The 23,306-nt window shown below is 37.1% G+C and overlaps 1 protein-coding gene across 1 annotated transcript in view; it reads right to left on the bottom strand.

Moving 5' to 3' along the window:
* The window catches only part of LOC140167685 (uncharacterized), a 77,903-nt gene that overhangs the window by 4,427 nt on the left and 50,170 nt on the right, over window positions 1-23,306 (bottom strand). Inside the window, exons 10-20 of the mRNA XM_072190984.1 lie at window positions 18,575-20,821; window positions 10,478-11,311; window positions 9,043-9,206; window positions 7,747-7,881; window positions 7,019-7,127; window positions 6,028-6,143; window positions 5,147-5,520; window positions 4,180-4,215; window positions 2,315-2,485; window positions 1,593-1,662; window positions 474-569 (exon numbers count right to left, since the gene is read on the bottom strand). Coding sequence (XP_072047085.1) covers window positions 474-569; window positions 1,593-1,662; window positions 2,315-2,485; window positions 4,180-4,215; window positions 5,147-5,520; window positions 6,028-6,143; window positions 7,019-7,127; window positions 7,747-7,881; window positions 9,043-9,206; window positions 10,478-11,311; window positions 18,575-20,821 — 4,352 coding nt within the window. The remainder of the gene's footprint in view (window positions 1-473; window positions 570-1,592; window positions 1,663-2,314; window positions 2,486-4,179; window positions 4,216-5,146; window positions 5,521-6,027; window positions 6,144-7,018; window positions 7,128-7,746; window positions 7,882-9,042; window positions 9,207-10,477; window positions 11,312-18,574; window positions 20,822-23,306) is intronic.

The following is a 23,306-nucleotide window of genomic DNA, read 5'->3' as shown; positions in this document are numbered from 1 at the left end:
ATTGGGTGTGCTGCAATCATTTCATGTTCTCTTTTCTATCTTACATTGAGGCCTACCATTAAAGCCAAATTTTCAATTATATTGCCCCAGCACTTTTGATATGAGAAGCAAAATTGTGTATAGCCATGTCCCATAGGATAGTACATACACTTCTTGTGTGGCTACCACAATTCACCAGGGTTTTGTCTAAACGTAACATATGTCTGGTATTGCATTTTACTGGGTTATTGAAAAAAGTATGAGCTTTCTTCTGATACCAAAATCTCACTTTTGATGAAGAAAAATGGGGGATAAGGTCAAACCCATTTAAGGTAAGCACACAAGATTTAATAATTAACCAGTTTGAAGTTACTTGAAGTAATAGAAAAGCTTTGCTTGATATTATTACCCTAACTAGTATCCCATCAGAACTTTTAAGTTCTAAACGTGTGGAAACGTGCTTCCACATGGCCTGAATGATTTTATTTACTTACAGCAAAGAAATCCTTGACAGCAGCTGTCATTTCATTCTTTACAGTTGCATTCATATTCTGACAGTATTTCACATACAGGTTGTCAAAGTTAGGTGCCTGCAATACAATGGAAAGTACAACCGTTCATTATATCGTTGAATTTTTTATGAAGCCAAGATTAACAGTTTCTTATTATAAACTGTCCCTATATGCTGGCGAAGTGACGTCATAATCGGATTAACTACCATAGCAATAGATGAATACAATTTTTGAATATATCGCTTTGCACTACAGCAGGTTGCACTCATCACCTGTCTTCAATCATATAATAGATTAAATACAATACCGCTCTTTTCAAAGAGACTAATCTTACAGGTGCAAGTGATTAGCATTTCTTTGACATCTATGGCTCACTGCATCAGTACCGCATGAATGTTGTAGTGCGGGGCGATATAGTCAAAATTGTATTCATCTATTGCCAAGGTAGTTAATCCGATTAACTATGTCACTTAGCCAGTGTATATAACCTGAGAAATGCCTAAGTATGCAATTCATAGAATGCGAGTAGCATCCAAGGCAAAAAATGCCTTTGCACCAGAAAAAAATTGGTGATATCCCCCAAAACGTTAGCTGACCCTTGCTTACACAAGGCTGTAAGCTGAATGTGATACAACCTCAACTGAACCATTGATATTATGTTCTTGATGTAAAACATAAGTGGTTTGAAAGAGGGGTCAAGGAGGTCATACATGTCCGGCGAAAGAAACCTTCGCTCAACAGAGGAGGGGGACTTTGCTACAACATTTCAAGGACCTACGAAGCAGCAATCAATATACTACCTCGACGACTCTCCTGTGATGTCATACCATCAAGTGCGTCACAGGTCAATAGTTCAGTGTCTGATCAGTCAGCCTGATAATGCTTCTTGGATGAGACATGACACTCTCACTATCAAAATAGTAAGTCCAGATAAACAGAAATAATATTCATTTTATTACATTGATATTATTAGTTATCCTCTGTTTGTTCATGCTATACAAAAAATATCCTTGGTTTGAGTCGTATGACAATGATCAATGACAGACTTCATAGATTTACAAGCATGTAGCTTTTAGCAAAATGAATACTTGATTTACTTACCCACTTTATGAATGCTTTTCCGATACTATCAGCATCATTTTCACACATCTCAAGTTCATTCAGGAAAGTACTTCATTAACAGATAAAAAGGGAAAAGAAACTTACATTAATAACAAGAATACTATTAATACTATTTGATTATGCAAAATGAATGGGCTGAGAACAAAAATCATTTTTAAATGTAAAGCCCAATAACTCATCAGTTCCTGAGATATCATCATTTCAATGTTACTAACAACAAACAAAACTCAAAGCAAACATACCATTTCAAAGTATCAACCCCAAAATCATATCATTTTTTTCTTCCGATAATACTTGGTTAAGTTTCAATGATTTTAGAGCAGCTTTCCAATTATATCCTTCAAAGATATAGTCCCCTGTATTGCTCAGGTCTAATAATGGCACTTGACCAGATGAATAAAGAACCAGATGAACACCATATGATGGATAAAATCACCACTTGTGGCCAATTCTTCCATGAAATGCACAAGTCCAATTGCCAAGCCCACACTGCATCCACCACAGCATATATATTTTAAAGCCCAATCCTGATATCTTATGATACATTATTTGTTGGTCATGAGTATGTTTAACAACTGAGTCAGGCCCCTATGAAAATGCATGAATATATATAGGTCCTTGCAGACCAGTTGTAACTTTGCTGTTCATCTGCTCCTCTATTCACATGGTATTTTATAAATTACACATATTGTGATACATACCCTTTGTGGAACTCATATATGTCCTTTATGTTACAGAAGATAGTCTCCTTCTTCCCTTTCAGAAAAGCAGGTACATTGGGGTGCTCAACAGGTGGAATGAAGTGGTTGATGCAATAAGCCAAATTTTTGACAAATTCTCGCTCCCCATGAAGAAGGTCTTGTATGCAATGCCTGTATGAAAGACACAAATAAAACACAAAAGTTAAATTGACATATTAAGGTGGTGCTGACATAATAATTGGTTCTGTATTGTTTTGTAGAACACAGATATACACAACCAGATTCCTACTTCTGCCACCCCAGAGGTACACTGCTGATTAGCTACTTCATTGGAACTCTAGAGCAAAGACAAACATCTAGCACCCATCCCTTACCATGGTGTTAGGTAAAGCCACAAATCCATGGTGATTTTGACCAGATGACAGGAGTTATAAGTCGAGATATAGACATCTCTCAACAGGTGCATGTCTATAAAGAAAGACGGCACATTTGTGCCTTCGCCAAAATTGTTGCTATACAGTGCCGACTTCACTACATGCACCAAAGTTGGTGGTCTTGATACTTGGTAGTCTGGGCTCTAGAGAACCAGTTCCCGAGTACACATATCGGAATCACATGAATAGTACACTCATTGGTACTGGATTGGTACTGCACTGGTACTCTATATTAGCCACATATGGTAGCAGTGTACTTCAAGGGTTAGCAGCAGGTATCTGCTATATGAAACCAATTTATGCAAAAGATAGAATTCTTTATCATTCCAATCCATTACTGTCCTTTTGATGTCATGAGTTACAATAACTCAAAATAATGAAGCTGAACAGTAAAACAACAATAAACTAACATAATATTGTTAAAAGAAATTCTTTTTCAAAACACAAGAAACAAAGCAAGGTTGGTCTGGTCATGGCAGACAAACAATTGACCTTATTGGTAAATCCCATAAATTTTTGCAGGTAGATCCGAGATGTCTTCGAGCCGATGCACACATTATTATTGCACACTCATCAACTTAAAAATGCGCAGAAACAATGTTCACTTAACGAAATTAGCACATCGGCGTGACATCAAATGACGAGATTTTGAATGTAATTGTAATCATGAGAAATGTTAGAAGTGCCTAATATTCAGACATTATCATGGTAACAATATTAAAACACACACAAAACGTTTAGCACTCCACAGTCACTTTCTGATGAAGTCCCACAGATGTGGTGACAAAATATCAGTAAGTCACTATTTCTATTGAGCAAACAGTTTGAAAATATATTATACCATACACAAAAAGTGTTTGGGTAACAACTAATGGATATGCAGACATGTTAGGAACAAACTGACACAATTATCATACCTGCAACTATATCGTAACTCTAAAACAACTTAAAATTTAATTACTCAAAGGAAAGCATGCAATACAAAATTAAAAGTCAATTAAAAATACTAATAATAACCAGAATAGTTCTCATAAAGGGAACAAGCAACAAAGTTTCAATGAGTATGCATTTGGACTTGTCAATCTGGGCTATTCCAGTTGCAATCCATATACCCAAGACATAATCTTAATCTCCCATACATGGGGTGCAGATTTCAAATGGAATCACCCATTCTGGTAACCTGCATTTGAAATTCACACCCCCTGTATGTAAGGTTAAGGTCATGTCTTCCATAGGGAGTATGGATTTCAACTGGAATACCCAACTGTCAAGATTGATCAGGAATGGCTCCAACTTCATCACATAAAAGGCTAACTGCCAAACCCAATCACACACTTCTTGTACATTTAGTGCAAGCATACTCATTGCAAACTTTTTGAATGAAAAGTACTATTTCAACTATTGCGCACAATATCCGAGTTCCAGTCTTACCCTATGAAAAAGATATCAACTTCATTCCTGGATGCCCTAGAATAAATGCATAATATTTGTGCCATAAAACTTAAGTGATTTTATTATACACATGCATGTATGCATGATAAATGTATGCACACAGATATGCAAACATGTGTGCACCCACCCCCACATCCCTACATGTTTTAACCAACAAACATGGGCCCTACGAGCCTCCTATGTAGTTAACACCGTAACAGTGGACCTATACACACTGACATTTTACTATTAAAAGCGTGGACTTTTGTGGCAAGTTATGATATTTAGCATCAAACCCTGGACCTGGTATTACATCTACGATGATGAACCATGCATTATTATGGCGTGTAGAGTCCTCTTTTGCTCTCTTACGAACGTGGAATTCCAGGGTTCCTGTGGGTCCACAGTTAAATGTCGTGGGTGGGTCCACTTTTGTTGGTGAAAACAAACACACACATACTTGGCTATATCACCACACCAATTTTTGAATGCCAAAAGCACATTCTGCTTTATAATCTATTTGTTTCACACATGCATGCAAGCACTTGCACACAGACCACTATGTGCATGTATATGCCCCAAACAATACCAAGTACAAGATCAGAGGTGACTTCACAAAGTGCTTGTGCCATAATAATATTCTGTAGTGATTTCTAAAAATTAACCAAATATGTGACCTGCTACCATGAAATGAGTGTAAAGTCGCAAGCTGGTAGTTTCGAGACACCCTGGCTGACTGAGTTGATGTTCTTTGTTTCCCACGCACCTGTACGTGCCAGTAGTATGTCCTTTGTGCCCCCATTTACAAAGGACATACAGACACACTACTGCCTTGAACATGTTCGTGTGAAACAAAGAAAACCAACACAGTCCCCAGAGCACCTCGAAACTACCAACTTGCAACTTAATGCTCATTTTGTGATAGCAGGTTACATATATAAATGGATCCCATACGTTTATAACTCACTTTCTCTTCACTACAGCTTCTGCCCCTTTCCTGCTCAAGCTCTCATCATCCACTTGATCTAACTCGGATATGTCAATTATGCGAGATGCCTGCCTTCCATGCTTCCCTATCAATGACATGGTATTACTACGATGCATCATGGAGGTCAGATGACTGGCCGGTACCCAGCCTTGTTTGATCTCTTTAGTATTCTTGTCCCTGGTTCGAACCAACCACTGGGATGTGCTCTTGGAGTCGAGGACCTCAACTTCTTGGCCTTCTACCAGCGGAATGTTCTCCTTGTTGGATGAGCTTGGGGTATAGTCAGCAGAGGCGACAAAAGTTTCCATTAATTGTTGAGAATCTCCCGGTGCTGCAAATACATCATCGGAAATCTACCAAAAAAAAAAGTAAAACGGCAGACATAGGAGCTGATAATATTATGGTTGGAATATATTGTCAGAAGCGACATAGCTTTTTATCGTGTGTCTCGTCTCAAGTTAAGAGTTATGCCATGTGGGATTTTGCAGTGGTAGATTTGAATCACACACGCTAATCTTATCCCACAGGGCATATACATGCACAGAAGGGCAGTTTGTCAGTGCACTGGCGATGCAACCGCATAAATGCATTGATTCAAATCTGCCACTGGGAAATAGATTATGCTGTTGTTATCACTACTGAGATGAGACACATTACAATAATGGTTGAGAATCTACATCTCATATGTCATATAGTTATGGCTGGAAAATATCAACAGAAGCAATGTAAGTTTTAGAACTAAAATTGATGCAGCTTAAATCAACAACTACTAACTGTGATTACGGTGAATCGTAATTTGCACAATTCACATTCAATGATTTACATCAATTTATGATTTTCATACAAAAATATATACTTACACTGTCCTGTGGTGTATCTTCAGGAACAATACCAAGCAACATCTGTTCAGGAGACAGTACCTTAACACGAGCAGGAATGTGATTTGGTGGCATCGATGATACTCTTGCACCCATATCTGCAGAAAAGAGTACCAGATAACAATGACAATTGCAATCTTTGCAATTACGTATCTTTTCACAAGCAATTAAAAGGGCATTTCGTGATCCACAGCCTCATCCCCCCACTTTTTTCAAAAAAAGTTGAGATTTTTATATCACTGGAAACCTCTGGCTACATAATGTTTATGTACACAAAATTTCTTGCAGATTAATTCGTTTAGCAAAGATATCTTGAAATTTGAATTTCGTTCTGGTACCAGAACGAAATTACAACACATTGTCTATGGAGCAGTGTAATACACATAATCATGCATAACTCGCAAACGCAAAATCAGAATCAACTGAAATTTTGGGAATAAGATTTTTTCATGGATATCTACTGAAAAATGTCATAAAAGGAGGATGCAGGGATCACGAAATACTCCTTTAAGACTAACTCATAATCACAAGGTAGCTCAAGGTTGTGGGTTCAATCCCTGCCACGTCAATGTGTTGTGCATGAAGGAAAAGCTCTTCACCCCTAATGCCTCTCCCCACCCAGGAGTACAAATGGGTATCACCTTTATTCAATGCTGGGAAGGTAACAGAATCGCTGTGGAGGAGGTGTAGCGATCCCCTACAGCAACATTTTATGGAGGAGTCTGGCCCAAGTTGCTTCGAAAGAGAGATGGGCACTTTGGCATATGAACACAGGTTCATCCCCTTTACCTTTTCTTTTTTATTTCTCACCTGACCTGAATAGAAAAACAATTGTTTAGATGCATTTAGATATATCAATTGGAGAAGGTTTATCATTGTTTTAATACGTTGTCCATCAAATAAATGTATCCATTGTTGGACTGTCTACACAATGGTCATTATTATTATATTTTACTGCCATTCGTGCCCTTACCTTCTTGTATGGCCCTATCTTCTTCTGACATTTGGTTCATAAACATTTCTCCATCTGTACTTGTGGTAGTCAATGTCAGACTTGTTGGTCTGTCTATGCCATGGTCATTCTGTAAGAAGAAGACAAATATGGACTTAATTGAAAATGCTTTGCAAAATGCTATCTTCCACTACCCAAAATATTGGAACTTGCCTAACCTCTATGATACAACAGAGAAGAGTAAAAACAAACATTCTAATGCTGGTTTTATACTTTCCTGCTGATCGCCACTCTGAGGACCATTTTGCTTCACTGTGCAGATGCACCAGAAACGGTAGCTGTGACCAGCGCTAAGCTGATGTACCTATTACCAATCACTCCATTGCTTTGCCCAAAGCGGCAGATGACTCCCGAGTTGACTTGAATTCAACTCGTAGTGATCTCAGATCGCTTGGAGTTGAATTCAAGTCAACTTAGGAGTGGCGTCACTCTGACGTATGAGAACAGGAAAAATATTTTGATGGTAATGAGAGGCAACATTGGCTTTCATGGCCATGCCACTACCGCTCAACGGCATACAGCTCAGCTTGCAGACAAGTACAAGCGGTATGAAGAAGCGTCATGCCACTCAGCAGCAAGCTGCAGAAAGTATGAAGCATTATTGTTTATTCTTTAAGCAAGCAGCTTTACTAAAACTAAGTTCTCTATTTCAAATTCTGTGGTGGTAACATAAAAAGCAGCGTTTTTACCTGATCTTCACTGATGAATTCATTGTCTACTATTGTCTCCTTTTGTTCTTCATCTTCTTCCCCTTGTGGCTGGTGTTCTTCATAATCAAAGACATCTTCTATCTCATCTTCAACTGGAGACACTCCATGAAGAGACTTCAACAAAATCGATCAGATGAAAAAACATTGTTATAATTTAAGTCACATAAAAATGAATTTAGGTAGATGCTGTTCTCATTTTGCGGATCTTATAGACATATTCTGAATTTGGAAGTATCAATAAGTTTACTGTAATAATGTGACAAAATGCAAAATATAAAAAGGATGCAGATGTTTTAAGCACATACTCGGACACGATGCATTCATTCATGGAATGGAAAAAATCCTGCAGAAAAACCTCCTGCCTGCTTATTAAACAAGCATTGGATTAAGTGTTGGATTCAGTGTATATATTAATTTTGTTTACAGTTTGTTATTTTGTCAATAATATGCCAAGTGGAACATACACAGATATTTGAAATGTTTTCCAGGGTACTAAGATAGTATATTTTGATCATTATATGTGACAATCAAATATGTTTAAAAACACTCCCCATCAGTATCTTAGCAAAGTTGTCCATCCAAATTTGACCTAAACATTTATAACAGGTTTGCCGCTTACTATATAGCAGATCACCGAGTTAAAATATGTTTTGAAATATAATCTTTCTTTTAATATTTCGAGCTCCTTGAATAAAACTCTCTGTCACCTAGCATATTAATACATTTTAGCATCTGTAAAAAGCATATTTCATCAATCCCAGTCCGAAACAATGGGTGAATGGATGGCTAGCTAAGACACTGCTTCACAAAGCATCATGCATCCGACTATTATTCGCCTTTTGCACAGCTCCGCCATGCTGCTGCCAAATCCGAGGTTCTCCCTGCAAACGCATGCGCAAAATGTGCATTTTTGCAAAGCGCACGGGTTAATTAAACAATGCGTTTGACAGTTGTACGCACACACAGCACGCACTTTGCAGGAAGAACCTTGTTTTGAGATGACCTTGTGATCAGCGAATTTCAAGTTTTCAAACTTATTCACCTTTTGCAAGGATCTGCCATATTGCTACCAAAACGAGGTTCTCCCTGCAAACGCATGCGCAAAATGTGCACTTTTGCAATGGCGTACAGGTTAATTAAACAATGCGTTTGACAGTTGTACCCACACACAGCGTTTTGCAGGAAGAACCTTGTTTTGAGATGACCGTGCGATCAATGAATTTCCAGTTTAATTTCAAATTTTCAATTCAAATTCAAACCTCTATTCCTCCCTACCTGATCAGGATCACTAGATATTCCAAGATGTTCATCATCATCATCATCTTCATCTTCTATCCCCACATGATCTCTATCAATAGACGATTCTCGCCATCTCAATCCACCTTTCTCGGAATGTTCCTCCACATCTGACAACATGTTGTGCTCATTTTCAGTCAATGCTGCAATAAGTACAATAATGTGATTTCTTTGTTATAGTCATCAATCAGTCATGGCTTTAATTTGGGTAATTCAGAGTTGCAAATGGGCTATTCCAGTTGAAATCCATAAAGCCTATGGAAGACATGACCACAGAAAGTAGGAACTTCAAATGGGGGTACCTATATGAGGGGCTCCATTTGAAATTCACACTCCCTGTGTGGGAGAAAGGTCATGTTTTCCATGTGGGTGTATGGATTTCATACAGATCATGTTTTGCATAGGGGTGAATTTTTATTAGTAGCCTAATAAGTTAGGGCACTTGCCTTTGGGTTCAATTCCTGAGGGTGGCGATTACTGACGTATTGCACTTTGAGTAATAAGTCTGAAATTAATTGGCAACATCTGTAAATCAAATTCAGACTCCCGTTGTCTCCACAGAGCATTTAGAATTGAGCTAATAAACCATGAAATAACTTGATCCTTTGGTGGGGACATTAAGCCATCAGTCCAGTGTACAGGGAGCCATACTTGTACATGTAGCTTGCAGTCAGTTTCAAAAAGAGTAGGGTGTTAACCTATGACTGTCCCATATCTGTCATGGTGCTGCTTGTAGCAATCATGGAGAACTAGATTGGAATGGATTCCGATGTTCAGTAGCAAGGCTCCCGCTGGACGCAAATTAATATTCTTGCATCCAGACGCAAAATTGTATTGCTAGACGTACTTTTCAACAAGCTGCATCAATGCCTTGCGTCTGAGTGGACGCAAATGAATTTCAAACCAAAATCAAGTCTAAGCTTACTCAATCTACTTTCCATGAAATAAAATAGTACTTTTATTACTTTCTAAACCGGCATCGTGCATAAATGAATCTTTTAGCAACATATAGACCAATCAGTAAACGAGTTATTGACCTTTCATATTTAGCCACTCCCACTTTTCGAACAACTTCCGGGGTCAACCAGTCAATGAAAATTCTTATGGCAGCGGGACATGTGGACAACTGCAAGCTTTCACTCAAACACGAGAACAAAAATACAACTTTCTAAACTATCATACAGTGTCAGCAAGTTTGCATTCACATAATTTGTTATTGACAATAATATTTACATAAATCTTGCCTGTCCTGTAAAAATTCCCCTACCAGCTATCTATGGAGACCACCTACCTTCACCAGGTCACTTACACCTGTCCTAAGTTCTGTCAGTGTTATTTCCTAGATTTCAGCTGTTAATGCCTGATATGCTTGACATAAAAAACAAGAAAAGACAAAAGCAAAAATTGCACTTACGTTCAACATAGATAATAGCAGACGACGTATCCTGGCCAAACTCATTCTGCACCTTACACAGATACTTCCCATCATCCTCTACTACAACGCCCTCTATGATCAGCATCCAAGTATCGTCTTCTTGCTCCACTCTCGTTCTCCCATCATTCCCGAGTTCTATACCGTCCTTAAACCAGCGCACTTGTGGTTCCGGGTTGCCTCTCACCCTGATCACCAGCTCCGCATCTTGACCTTCCAGAACGTCCAATGTCTTCAATCTTTGAACAATAACCGGCGCTCCCTCGTTGTCCGACATATCCGAGGCTGATCCCGGTGTAGAGTAGGGATCTACTGATGTTATGCTGATATTACGATTTATCCTTGGTTTCAAGAACTGAATATCTTTAAGCAGTGTGTCTTCCATGAGTTCATCTTCGTTTGACTCTTCATGGGGACTATCTAAGAGCTTGGACACAGTGATGTTTGCATTAGCATCAAGTGAGTTGTTGCCTTCAATGTCATCTGGTCTTTGCACTTGTTCCTCAGGTTGAATTTCTTTACAGATAATATCCTGTTCCACAGGCTCTTTATGATCCTCAAATGATGACCTTGAAGATCCTCTTTGTATGTTTCCGATCATCTCAGATGGTGTGTTTTGTGCACCAGGAATGCTCTTGCTTATAGCGGTCACTTCTATCATGTCTTCCTTCTCAGAAGTACCCTGTGGGATTGGAGAATCAGGTTGATCTTTGATATTACGGACATCTGGGGTTATTTCCTTTCCCGATGCTGATGTAGAGCCTGGTGTAGAGCCTTCAGAATCTTCACCAGTGCTGGTACCACTTTGAAAGAAACCTGCAAAGTTGTTGGAAAGAAGAAGTTGGATATGGTATTACTTCATCTGCAAAGTTAAGTCTAACCCCCTGAGCACTACCTGCCGACCTAACATTGCCTCTGATTGGTCAATTACATGATATTTTCACTTTAATCACCAATCAGAATGGAGCTTTGCAAATAATTCACCCCAATTTTTTTTTGCGTGGTGAAATTATTTTAACAATGTTGCTGATTGGGCCAATTGATAATGAAAACTTCTTTTTGGCCAATCGGCAGGTACTTCTCATGGGGTAAAGATTTAGATGTATTATATACATGTACATATTTGTGTTTTGGTTAATGTAGCCAACTGTAACCAAATGTCACAGATTCCACAAAGCACACAACTACCCTACAGACCTTGTCATCCAGGATGTCCCACATTGAGAAAGTACATAACACATCTGAGTATCCTTTAAATGCTAAGCTTCAAACACTAAAAGCTAGTAAACAGGTTCAAAGTCTATTTTTTCCAATGTTTATAGCAAAAGGTGTACTGGGTAGTGCAACTTGCAAGAAGGATATTGGTATCTTGGAATTGGTTTCACTTGATAATGGATGACCTCTATTTTGATAATATAGTGCAATCAATGGAAGAGTTTATAAAGAAGCTCTAGCAATGTGATGCAAGGAAGAGATCAATCATTTGTTCATGTTTCATACACTTTTCGATAGCAAGAACCAATTAGAGCAAATGTTAGAAAAAAGCAAGGAGTGCATTGATTTTTTGTATAATGCACACATGAACACAACATGTACTACGCTTTGTGCTTTCAGACACGTTCATTTTTCTTGCGAGTTGATGCATTTATACTTGCTTGTATTTCCCGAAATTTGTAGTGACAATTTTGTTTATAAAATAGTGCAAAAATTGCAGGATATTTTGCTTGTGTATGAAATAGGTTAATAAATGTCTTTATTGAGTTTATCTTTGGTTTCACATAATTAACAAAGTGTCACACAAAGTGGCCCAAGTTGCCATAAATCCTATAAATCCTTCCCAATGTGTTTCAAAGTTCAACATTTCGACAAGACTTATTAGAATACAGGCCATCAACATAAAAATTCAGAATAATGGTTCAAGAGACATTAAGAGATTTTGATGGGGGTGGGGGTCAGTCAGAACAAAAGTCAAAAACAATTCCTTTTCCCCAAAGAAGAATGTCCCCATACACAGAGTGTCCTTTATCCTAAACCTGATCCCATTTTTAACAGAACCAACCTAAAACAAGTTACTGAATTTAGCACCCAATTGTGAAAATAACTTGCATAAAACATTGTGACCTGCTTTGACCAAACCAGGACAAATTATTTACATTTGCAGTTTCAGTATAGAAGGAAATAAATGATTTTTGTAAATGGTATTTTGGTAATTTTGCTTTGTTACTATTTTAAGAAAACAGAACAATTAGTTAAGTAGAGTGAATGGGGAATGCCAGTTTGACTGTTAATTATTAACAAGAAAAAATCTACTTGTATGGGTTTTTTCCCATTGAAAGGTCACTTAGTGGAAATGTTTTCAAGCTTTTCAACACGAAACCATTTATGGTGACACGATCAAGAATGAGTCTAATGTCACTAATATTGATTATAAGGTATCAAAAACAAAAAGTGATACCATCTTATGTTTTACTTTCTTACTTCATTCATAACCATAGAGCTTTATATAGTAATATACAGCACTATACTTATCAGCTTGTAATAGGCGGAAATGTTAAGCTTTTCCTACTACACCAAAAAGTAGACCCATGTTAAGAGTGCTATCAGTTGACCTGTATGGTCTATATTTTGTGTGTTAAAGGTGGGTAACCTGATTGACAACCTCATCCCCTCACTTTACCCTGTCAAAATGCTGATTTTGGTATCTTGTGAAAGCTCATATTTTTCTCATTAACATGCTGAAATTAGGTGTAAATTGGTATATTTCCGGAGAAATCATCAAGAAACTGTCGAATTTGTCTCAAATGTGGTACATGTATACCATATTTTAGACTAATTCAACAATTTTTTGATTATATCTTTGGAAATACACCGATTTGGAACTCCTAATTTCAATATGTTAATGAGAAAAATAGAATCTCTCATTTGATATCAATTTATTACATGATCATGATGATTATCATTAATAAAAACACGGTAGACTACCAAAATCATGCTGTATAAAATGTCAGTAATTCCATAAGGAATTAGTCACATTTACAAGGAACATTTACATGTTCTTTATGCATGAATGTTTGAAAGGGACGACATTTTATGTTAAAGGTTAAGTTTTAAAGAATTTGATTTTCCAAATATTATCAGGTCACCTTCCTTTAAAGAAAGTAGGCAAAATATAAGACTTGATTGATAATTTGTGACCGTACAGCACGAATGAGCCGTAAATGTCCTCAATTGTATTCTGAGTTACAGTGTAAAATGGGCATGAATGTCGTATTCATAGGTACCTCAATTTGGTGCTACGTGTACCTCATTTAATGAGCTACACGTAGCACCAAATTGAAATACCTATGAATATGACCTTCATGCCCATTTTACACTGTAACTCAGAATACAATTGAGGACATTTACGGCTCATTCGTGCTGTACGGTCACATTTGTAATGCTTCTGGCGAAATGTCACAAGGCAATTTTCAAAATAAATTATTTTGATATTAATCCACGATGTTATAAGGGCCGCCGATTACGAGCTGATCAAAGTATATGTCCATCCATAACCATGGTGGGAAAAACAGGGAACTAACTTAATGCCCTAAAATTACTTGTTTTATACTCAAGGTTGGAAACCAGAGAAATACTGATACTAACGGATCCCTCACTCACTTCTCACAGGGAAATTTTCAATTCAATGAACTGCATTCCCAAGATATTTATACATTTTTTCCAGCTCTGTTCATAACTTAGTAACCCCAGTCAATTTTAATGCTCAATGCTATGCCAATTTGCTCAATTTTTGTGTTAAAATAGTCCGACGAGTAGGACCAGTTACCAGACTATACACATTTCACACTATGATCACTATCTCACATGGCGCAAGAAAGACGAATCGCGAAAGTCCAGTGACCGCGCCACAGACGGTTAGTGGATTTTTGTGGTTAATCTTTCTTGAGCGATCAGAGTTAGAGTATAGTTGGTAACTAAGAAAAAAAACAGGTCCTACTCGTCGGACTATGTTAAAAGCAAACTTTCATTTGATGTGGTTTGGACTATTAGCATTTTCAAAAGTGTGAATAAAATTTTTTTTCCTCATTTAGACTCATTCCTTTTGATCATATCACATGACAATTCTGATGCCCAGATACAGATAAAAACTAGATTTGAGACTCTTTTCATAGCAGCTCAGCTCATGCAATATTCAACTGGCAACTATTAGTATATCATACACATATCTTGGACACAAATCAAGCTTCAGCAACTTGGTGCCAAAATAAAGCACTTAATCATTGTCTCCACATCAAAACTACATAAACTTGAGATGATAACCACTGTAATTATTGACAAAGCTAGGGTCATTATGGCTGTCATAATTGTCACTCATTTAATTATTTGATGTATTTGTATGTGTTTACAAATTCTGTGTACATGGTTGATTTTAATACAAAGTCCGCACATATCACATTGTGATCATGGCATGTTGCTGAATAGAATCCAAACCATCTGTCTCGTTTTGTCACAGTAAAAGCCGGTTTCGTCTTGATTGCTACACCCAGACCCATAGTTATTACTTTTTTTGGGGTGCAGAATTTCCAAAATGTAAAACCCTTTTCTCCATAAGATTTGCTTACATGCAGAAGGGGCTGTTTGAGGCTATTTTGAACAGTTTAACACAAAGTGGTCCCTTTGTTAATTTTGTTCCTAATATTAGGACCTTCTTGGGTACATTAAAAAAAATTACCCTGAAAGTGGTTCTTTTGGTCAATTTGGGAGGTGCATACCTAGTGAGAAACATCCCCCTGTCGTGTTCTTTATCATATGGGTGTCTATCTCACTACGGTGGGAATTTATTGTGTACATTTTCCCCGATAGCAAGTGCCGGCCACACAAATTCAATGACTGCGGGTAAAAAACTTTTCCGCAGTGTCATGTTGGTTCCCAATCTCCTAGCATGTTGTGCGGCTAAACTTACTGGGGACCATCATGATCTTACGCTACGTGTTCCAGGGCTATTTATTGTCCAACTTAGTGGATAGTTGTGTTCCGTTAAAAATGTCAGTATGATAACAGTTGATGTCTGTGCTGACGAAACTAAGTTGGACGTGGACAACTATGCATACCCCTCTGGCTACAGATTGGGCTATTCGTGTTCAGCTAATAGCATAAAGCACAATATGTTAGATAGAGATGATTTATAAATTACGGTTAACATTTATTTTGCATTTTGCAAAGATCATAATGATCAGAATGTGAAAAAGTATTACAAACATAATGACCACACAAAATAAAAAGAAACCTTGCACTAAAATAGCCAAATAAGAACAGGACTTCTTTTTCATTGCCACAGGAATGAGGAGGACAGGGACAATATTGAAAACAATAGCAATAAAATAACCACCATGACAGCCATTGAGATGACTCATCAATTCTGTGAATAATAGAGCTGAAAAGCATTTTCTTTTTTTTTCAAAACGCATAAAAAAGAAGATAATTTACCACAAAAACTAAAAATTGATTTACACTGTAGATTGGATTATTGTCATAATTATTTGCCTGTCAAAAAAAAATTACAATTTACAATGAACTCAAAGGTGGGAAACACATGTGGGGAATACATTTATGGTTATTGTTAAAACAAGGCAGAGATATTACGGAAACAATGTTTTGGATATTACGAAAGCCTCCATGAAATAAGTTCAACATGCACTGTGACGATGTGCACACCAACTGGGCTATTCCAGTTGAAATCCATACACCCCCTATGTAAGACATGGCCTTAATCTCCCACACAGGGGGTGTAGATTTCAAATGGAGTCACCCATTAGGTAACCCATTTGAAATTTGTGTGGAAGATGAGGGTCATGTCTTCCATAGGGGTGTATCGATTTCAACTGGAATAGCCCACTGCAAAGGATTCTGGGAATTACCATATAGGTGAATCATGCCACTCTACTTCAAACACATATACAAGTCATTTTTATAGAAATAAATCAAAGCCCACATTCATGACCCAATACAAACGCAGGAAAAGAAATTAGTGGATAAACCAAAATGAGACCATATGGGATGTACAATTAGTTCAAACAATGTTATTTTTAGTTTTAAATTATCAATTAGTATCAGTCATAGGCTTGCACATAAAACCACCATGGTTAATATGATGATAACATTGCTGGCACCGTAATACTCGAAAGATCAAATTCCATGTGCTTGTCTGTAAACTTTATACCACTTTTGCCATGCAATTCTACTATTAAAGTTCAGTCATGTGCTGTGTCTGTGGTTTAATATTAAAAACAAATTTGCAACACAATTGTCTTTTGGCAGAGATTTATGTTGTCCATACATACAAACAAAACATGACAAAAATGTAGGGCTCAACCGATTATCGGATTGGATATCGTATTAGTAGGCATATCACCTCAAAAATAATCGCAGCAGAAACACGTTATTTAATGTTCCTACATTATTGAGCTTTATTAAAGCATCAAAATCAAAAACAGAATTGAAATCGGTCAATGCATTGTGATGTAGTGTCAATTTAAAGATGCTCGTAGATGGAATGAAATCCTGCCACAAATGGCTGTAATGACAAAATTGGCACATTTCGAGATTTTGAAGGTATATTTGAAAGCTTGCTTGAAAAAGCAGCGTTAATTTAAATATCACATGTTAAATGTCTATCTTTCCTGACTTCGTTACAGAAAACAAAATAAAAAATCTATCATTGAATAATCATAATAAATTAACCAAATATACTATTTTAGCAATTTCGCTAATCTGCAGACAAATTAAATCTCAAAAATGACTAAGTTCAGCTAATTAATATGCAAAATTGATGCCAATAGAAAACCGTACATGATATAAAGGTGCGGGTTTTTTTGCACACATATGTATACAACGTTCTTTCAATTGATAACAAAAAATACACAAAAAGTAATTAATTATGCAAATTAGGTAATTACAGCTAATTATGTATTTATGATATTATTATGCAAATTAGGCATCAGTAATGTTAGTTTTTTTCAATATTTAATGAACGTCTGTTCATTCATCATAATTTTTTAAGTATGATCCTGTTATGAGGTTGAATAAATGAACTGCAGTTAATTATTTAAAAACAATACAAAAAAATAAAAAGTTTGACATTTTGACGGTGTCTAGAATATAATTTTCATTTTTACTGTAAACATGGTATGTGTCACCATTACTCAAAGCCAAGTCCGAAAAGTAAAAATTAAAATTCAGTTGCAATGAGACTTTAAATTAACATTTTGTCATCTGGATTAACATGGGAGGGCAATCGGTAAAGTGAACAGCAATTTTACTGTAAAAAAAATACAAAAATAGTATGGCCTTGGACACACACAATGGCTTAGAGCTATTGTGGTTTGGAAAATTACTCCCTAAAAAAAAACATTGATTAATGTTTTGCTTCAACTGGTTTTAGGGAAGTGTTTCATTTGTTGTCGACGGAATAAATTTACATGCTAAGAAAGATTAGTATTTCAGCTAAATGGTGGTAGTTCCTTTACTTCAATAGGCCTATATTTACTGATTTATGAGCGATCTTCAAAAATCCTTAAAAACAGGCAGTAGCTCTTAAACAAAACATTTTTTAATTTTTGAGGACCCGATGTTAGCCTCGGAAAGGCTTCACACATCATATATTAAAAATTTAAAAAATTTGGATAAAAGAAGCATATAAAGAAATTCATTTATCGACATGGATGTTTTCTAAAATTGGCCAAATTTGAAGCGCGCCCTTTTCAATTCACTGTTATGCTTGCATGCACAGTGTAGCAGAATTATTGTGCAGCCACTGTGACATACCTAGTATTAGCCCAATATTTTTGATATTGGTATCAGATCGGATATCGGTAAATTTTTAAGTTTTCATTGACTTTGAAGAACCACTGGACCTATTCTGAAGTGCTAGGATCATTCATTAAGAAAAATAAAAATTGTAAATTTTTTTTTACCGATATCGGATCAGATCGGATATCGGCCGATATTACAACATCAATATCGGATCGGTAGACAAACGCCATATCGGTTGAGCCTTACAAAAATGTATCACAAATTGCTTACCTTTCATCACCTGTAGGTAGCAGGTGGATGAGACAGTGTCACTCTCATTGCTAGCTTTGCACACATACATTCCTTCATCATCCCGTGTCACCTTCCTGATCACCAGAGACCACGCATCATCTCCATCATGTCTCATCTCGCATCGTTCTGCAGATATCTCCTTCTGTCCTTTGTACCACTTCACCGACGGAAGAGGACTTCCAGAAATGCACGCTTCCAACTTGAGAGCATCGCCGTTCAGTATGAGTGTATCTTGTAGCGGCTGAGTGAATTGAAGTGACTTAGATGGCGATATTTCAGGCTGGTTTCGTACTTGAGTTCCCTCTTTATTTGATGGTTCATCATTGACAGAAGATGATGGGATATAAGCTTCCTTATCATCCTTTTTCACTGCATCTTCCTCATGAGGAAGTTTCTCTGACTCAATCATTTGCAGAGCACTTCTTGCTTGGTTCAAGTCTTCATTGAAAGTCCTCACAGGAGGCTCTGATAGTACTGATGATTTGTTATTATCCATAGGACTTCCCTGTAAAGGATCCAAGTCTTCATCTGAGTCAATCTTTGGGATACAAGCTTCCGCAGAATCCTGCAGTAAGGCATCAACAGCATTTCTTGTTCTGGGGAATTTTTTGTTTAGTTTCCTCACAGGGGATCCTGATGGTGTTGATGAATCAATGGTACTTTCTGGTAAAGAATCCAAGGCAAGGAGTTCCTCTAAACTCATCTTTTTTGATAGCGGAGGTGGGGATGGGGTTAGGGACATTGGAGAAGGCACTCCCTGGGCAAGGTTTGCGTTGGCTGGTGCTTCACCTCCAATCAAGTTGCTTATCGGCAAGGTGTCAGGACGCAAGGCGCTCTGTAGAGGGGTGCTTTCTTGTGACTTTATTACTTCAGTTATAGCTGATTCTGCTGCCTCTTCATTTGGCATAGTCTTACTTTGTTCAACAGTAGGTGTCTTCTCTTCATCTACAAGATGCTTTTCACTATCACCATTTTTGCCATCACCATGATCGCTGCCTTCATTTTCTTCCGGTACTGTATCAAGTCTTGGCCGTGTTTCATTGTCAGAATCGCTTCCATCTGATACTATCACAGAACCTGGTTCCACAAGATTGTCATCATCTTTGTCTTCCTTTGGGACTTCACTTGCAGGAATGGATTCCACCTGCTGCTCCACACTACTGGTCAGTTTTTGTTCCATCAATGCTTCTACGTCAGGATCAGTACTAGGGCTGGCAAGGTTTATTTGTTGGAATTGCCTGTTAGTAGGCACGGTTTCATTACCCATAAGATTATTTTCTTGCATAACAGGAGCATTAGCCATTTGCTTCTCTTTGTTTTCATCATCTGAAATAAGAAACCCATTTTCTTTGACAGTCATCTCTTTCATCACATCTTCATCACTGCTAATGTTCTCATTACTGAAAGTGTCATCCGACAGACTGGCAGATATCTCCCGCAGCTTTGCCTTCAGAGTACTCTCCTGTTCAGGATCAAAAGCCGCTGCGTTCAACTCCAAGACCGAATCCACCAGACTTAGGCAGCTGTCAACCTTGGAATTCAATCTAGAGTTCAGTTTGCTAATTTTTTTTAAACTATCATCCAAGTCTTCCAGTTTAGACGGTAGACTGTATCGTGTTCTGTTGGCAGCATTCTTTGGTATGTTTGGCACAAGCTGATCAACTGATCCTCGATGGCCAGATTTTTTATCGTGTTCAATATTCTGGCTGCTCCTCCTTCTCTCCCGGTCTCTTCTCCGTCTCGACATGGCTTCTTTTTGACCCGACGATGTTGTCAATTTACTTGGAGAGGAATGCCTCCTTGAATGATGTCTTCTCTCTCGACTTGAATCCGAGGAGGTCTTCTTCTGATTATTTTCCGCTTCTTTTTTACTCTGCGACCTATGCAAGTTGTGTTTGGGAACCATATCGTCCCCAAGCGACTTTCCTTCATTTTGTAACTCTACCATTTTTGAAGGTACTAGAACATCTTCTTTACATAATTTTCTATCCTCTTCTTCATTAAATTTAGAGCAAGTAGTACTGTTGTGTTCGGAGTTGCTATTCAAGTTTTCTTGACATCCATCCGTTTGTGACACATTGGATGACAAAGCCTGAGAGAAACCCGAATCTATCGTCTCATCACATGGATCCACTACCTCCTTATCATCATGGCTTTCTTCTTCTGCAATACTTGACATAGTTGGTTGCTGATAGAGATATGACTGTGTCTCAGAATCATCACAATCTGTCAAGGAAAATAAAGACGGAAAAGAAAAAACATGATAAATAACAATGTAGTGATAATTCAAAATAGAAACATTTTCAAGGTTAGAAAACATATCCTGCTAAATCTATTACCTAACCATGCCATATCTCACCAACATATTTTCCTGTTCAATGTAAACAGTATTTAAGGACATTTGCTGTGTTTGCACCATGAACGTCTTCTCCCATCAGTCTTCCAAATTACAGACTTGTATAGTTATAGTCAGCACCGTTTCAGTGTCAGAAATGTTAAAGGAACACAGTTTTTATAGTTTACATTGTGTGATTCAGATTATTCAAAATAATTTTAAAGAATAGTACAATTATTTACTTATAATACAGTCAGTTCCTATACAATTTACTGAACAGGGGAGTTGTCATCAAGACCCTTTGAATCACCTTAATAATGCCTACTTTATTCTATATGAATGACATACATGTACCATCTATCTTGTCATGTTAGTAGAACAGGATAACAGCACTGTATCTTTAATGGCTGCCCAATGTTGGATTTCCAATTCACTTTTTATAAACACTTCAAAAAGACCAATGCGGGTAGAGCACACCATACAAATCATTTAATGGATCTATATGTTTGATCTTTCGATTGAATATCAATGCTTAGTCAATATTTAGAAATATCAATTGACTGTTGCAATAACACTATGGACCACTATGGCCTCATCCCTATGGCATAGTCCAATAACCTCAATTAAACAATCATAGTGCCAAATGTGACCTCAAGTTGAAGAGTATGAGTTTTTGTACCAAAATTTCATTTAATGAATGTGCAAATATTGGGGTTAAAGAACTGTGCCCCTGATAGATGAGCATGTTGTGGATCCTAGTGTAGCATCTTTGCATGCATAACAACATTGACCAATACAATTTATCATTAATTCTGATTAATTAGTTGATAATTCATTAAGTATAGAGGCAGCGCCGGTTGAAGGTTGACAAATGTGGCTGCGATCGGCTGCGGTGCTCCAAAGACCATGGAACCTGGCAAAGGGATAAAATACTTCAAGATGAATTGATACAATATTCCAATAGCACACCTGACAAAAGGCAACAAGTGTAGATACAAATTTCTTATTAAAATACATTCATGCTAAGGTTCTTAGAAGTAACCTTTCATAATTTCCATTGTCATGATTAAGGCCTCATCAATCTATATAACCTCTATATTCAAAACATCACCTGCTATTCAATCTCAATACAAACTACCGTGTTTATTTTCCACATACATGTACATATTTTGTTCAACCTAATTGTATGATTTCAATTGCATGGAGCTGTGAAATACACAATCATGGACTCGTAAACAGAAAATCGCAATCAACTGAATCAATCTAAATCTACTGAAAATGTCATAAAAAGAAGATGCTAGGATCACCAAAAAATCCTTTAATGCATGAGACATGACAACTGAAGGCTTAAGCAGCTATTGTGTCCTCAATTTTGTTATGCCATAATATATCAATAATAGCCAAAGCCATCCAAATAATTACAAAATATAAGATTGAACAGCTTTTATTTTTATTTTTAAGTGATGTGATATTACCCCTTTCGCATGAAATAGCAGCTTTATCTTTGCTTATGGCAGGTTCTTGGTCAATATACCATGTTATGATTTAATTTTCAATAAATTTCCATAGCTAAAAATATTTTAACAAAGCAATGTTTGTCATATTGTGCCATATCAATGCTTAGTCAATATTTAGAAATATCAATTGACTGTTGCAATAACACTATGGACCACTATGGCCTCATCCCTATGGCATAGTCCAATAACCTCAATTAAACAATCATAGTGCCAAATGTGACCTCAAGTTGAAGAGTATGAGTTTTTGTACCAAAATTTCATTTAATGAATGTGCAAATATTGGGGTTAAAGAACTGTGCCCCTGATAGATGAGCATGTTGTGGATCCTAGTGTAGCATCTTTGCATGCATAACAACATTGACCAATACAATTTATCATTAATTCTGATTAATTAGTTGATAATTCATTAAGTATAGAGGCAGCGCCGGTTGAAGGTTGACAAATGTGGCTGCGATCGGTCTGCGGTGCTCCAAAGACCATGGAACCTGGCAAAGGGATAAAATACTTCAAGATGAATTGATACAATATTCCAATAGCACACCTGACAAAAGGCAACAAGTGTAGATACAAATTTCTTATTAAAATACATTCATGCTAAGGTTCTTAGAAGTAACCTTTCATAATTTCCATTGTCATGATTAAGGCCTCATCAATCTATATAACCTCTATATTCAAAACATCACCTGCTATTCAATCTCAATACAAACTACCGTGTTTATTTTCCACATACATGTACATATTTTGTTCAACCTAATTGTATGATTTCAATTGCATGGAGCTGTGAAATACACAATCATGGACTCGTAAACAGAAAATCGCAATCAACTGAATCAATCTAAATCTACTGAAAATGTCATAA

Source organism: Amphiura filiformis, chromosome 13 (genome assembly GCF_039555335.1).
Source record: "Amphiura filiformis chromosome 13, Afil_fr2py, whole genome shotgun sequence".
NCBI lineage: Eukaryota > Metazoa > Echinodermata > Ophiuroidea > Amphilepidida > Amphiuridae > Amphiura > Amphiura filiformis.
This window is presented reverse-complemented; position numbering and strand designations above follow the sequence as displayed.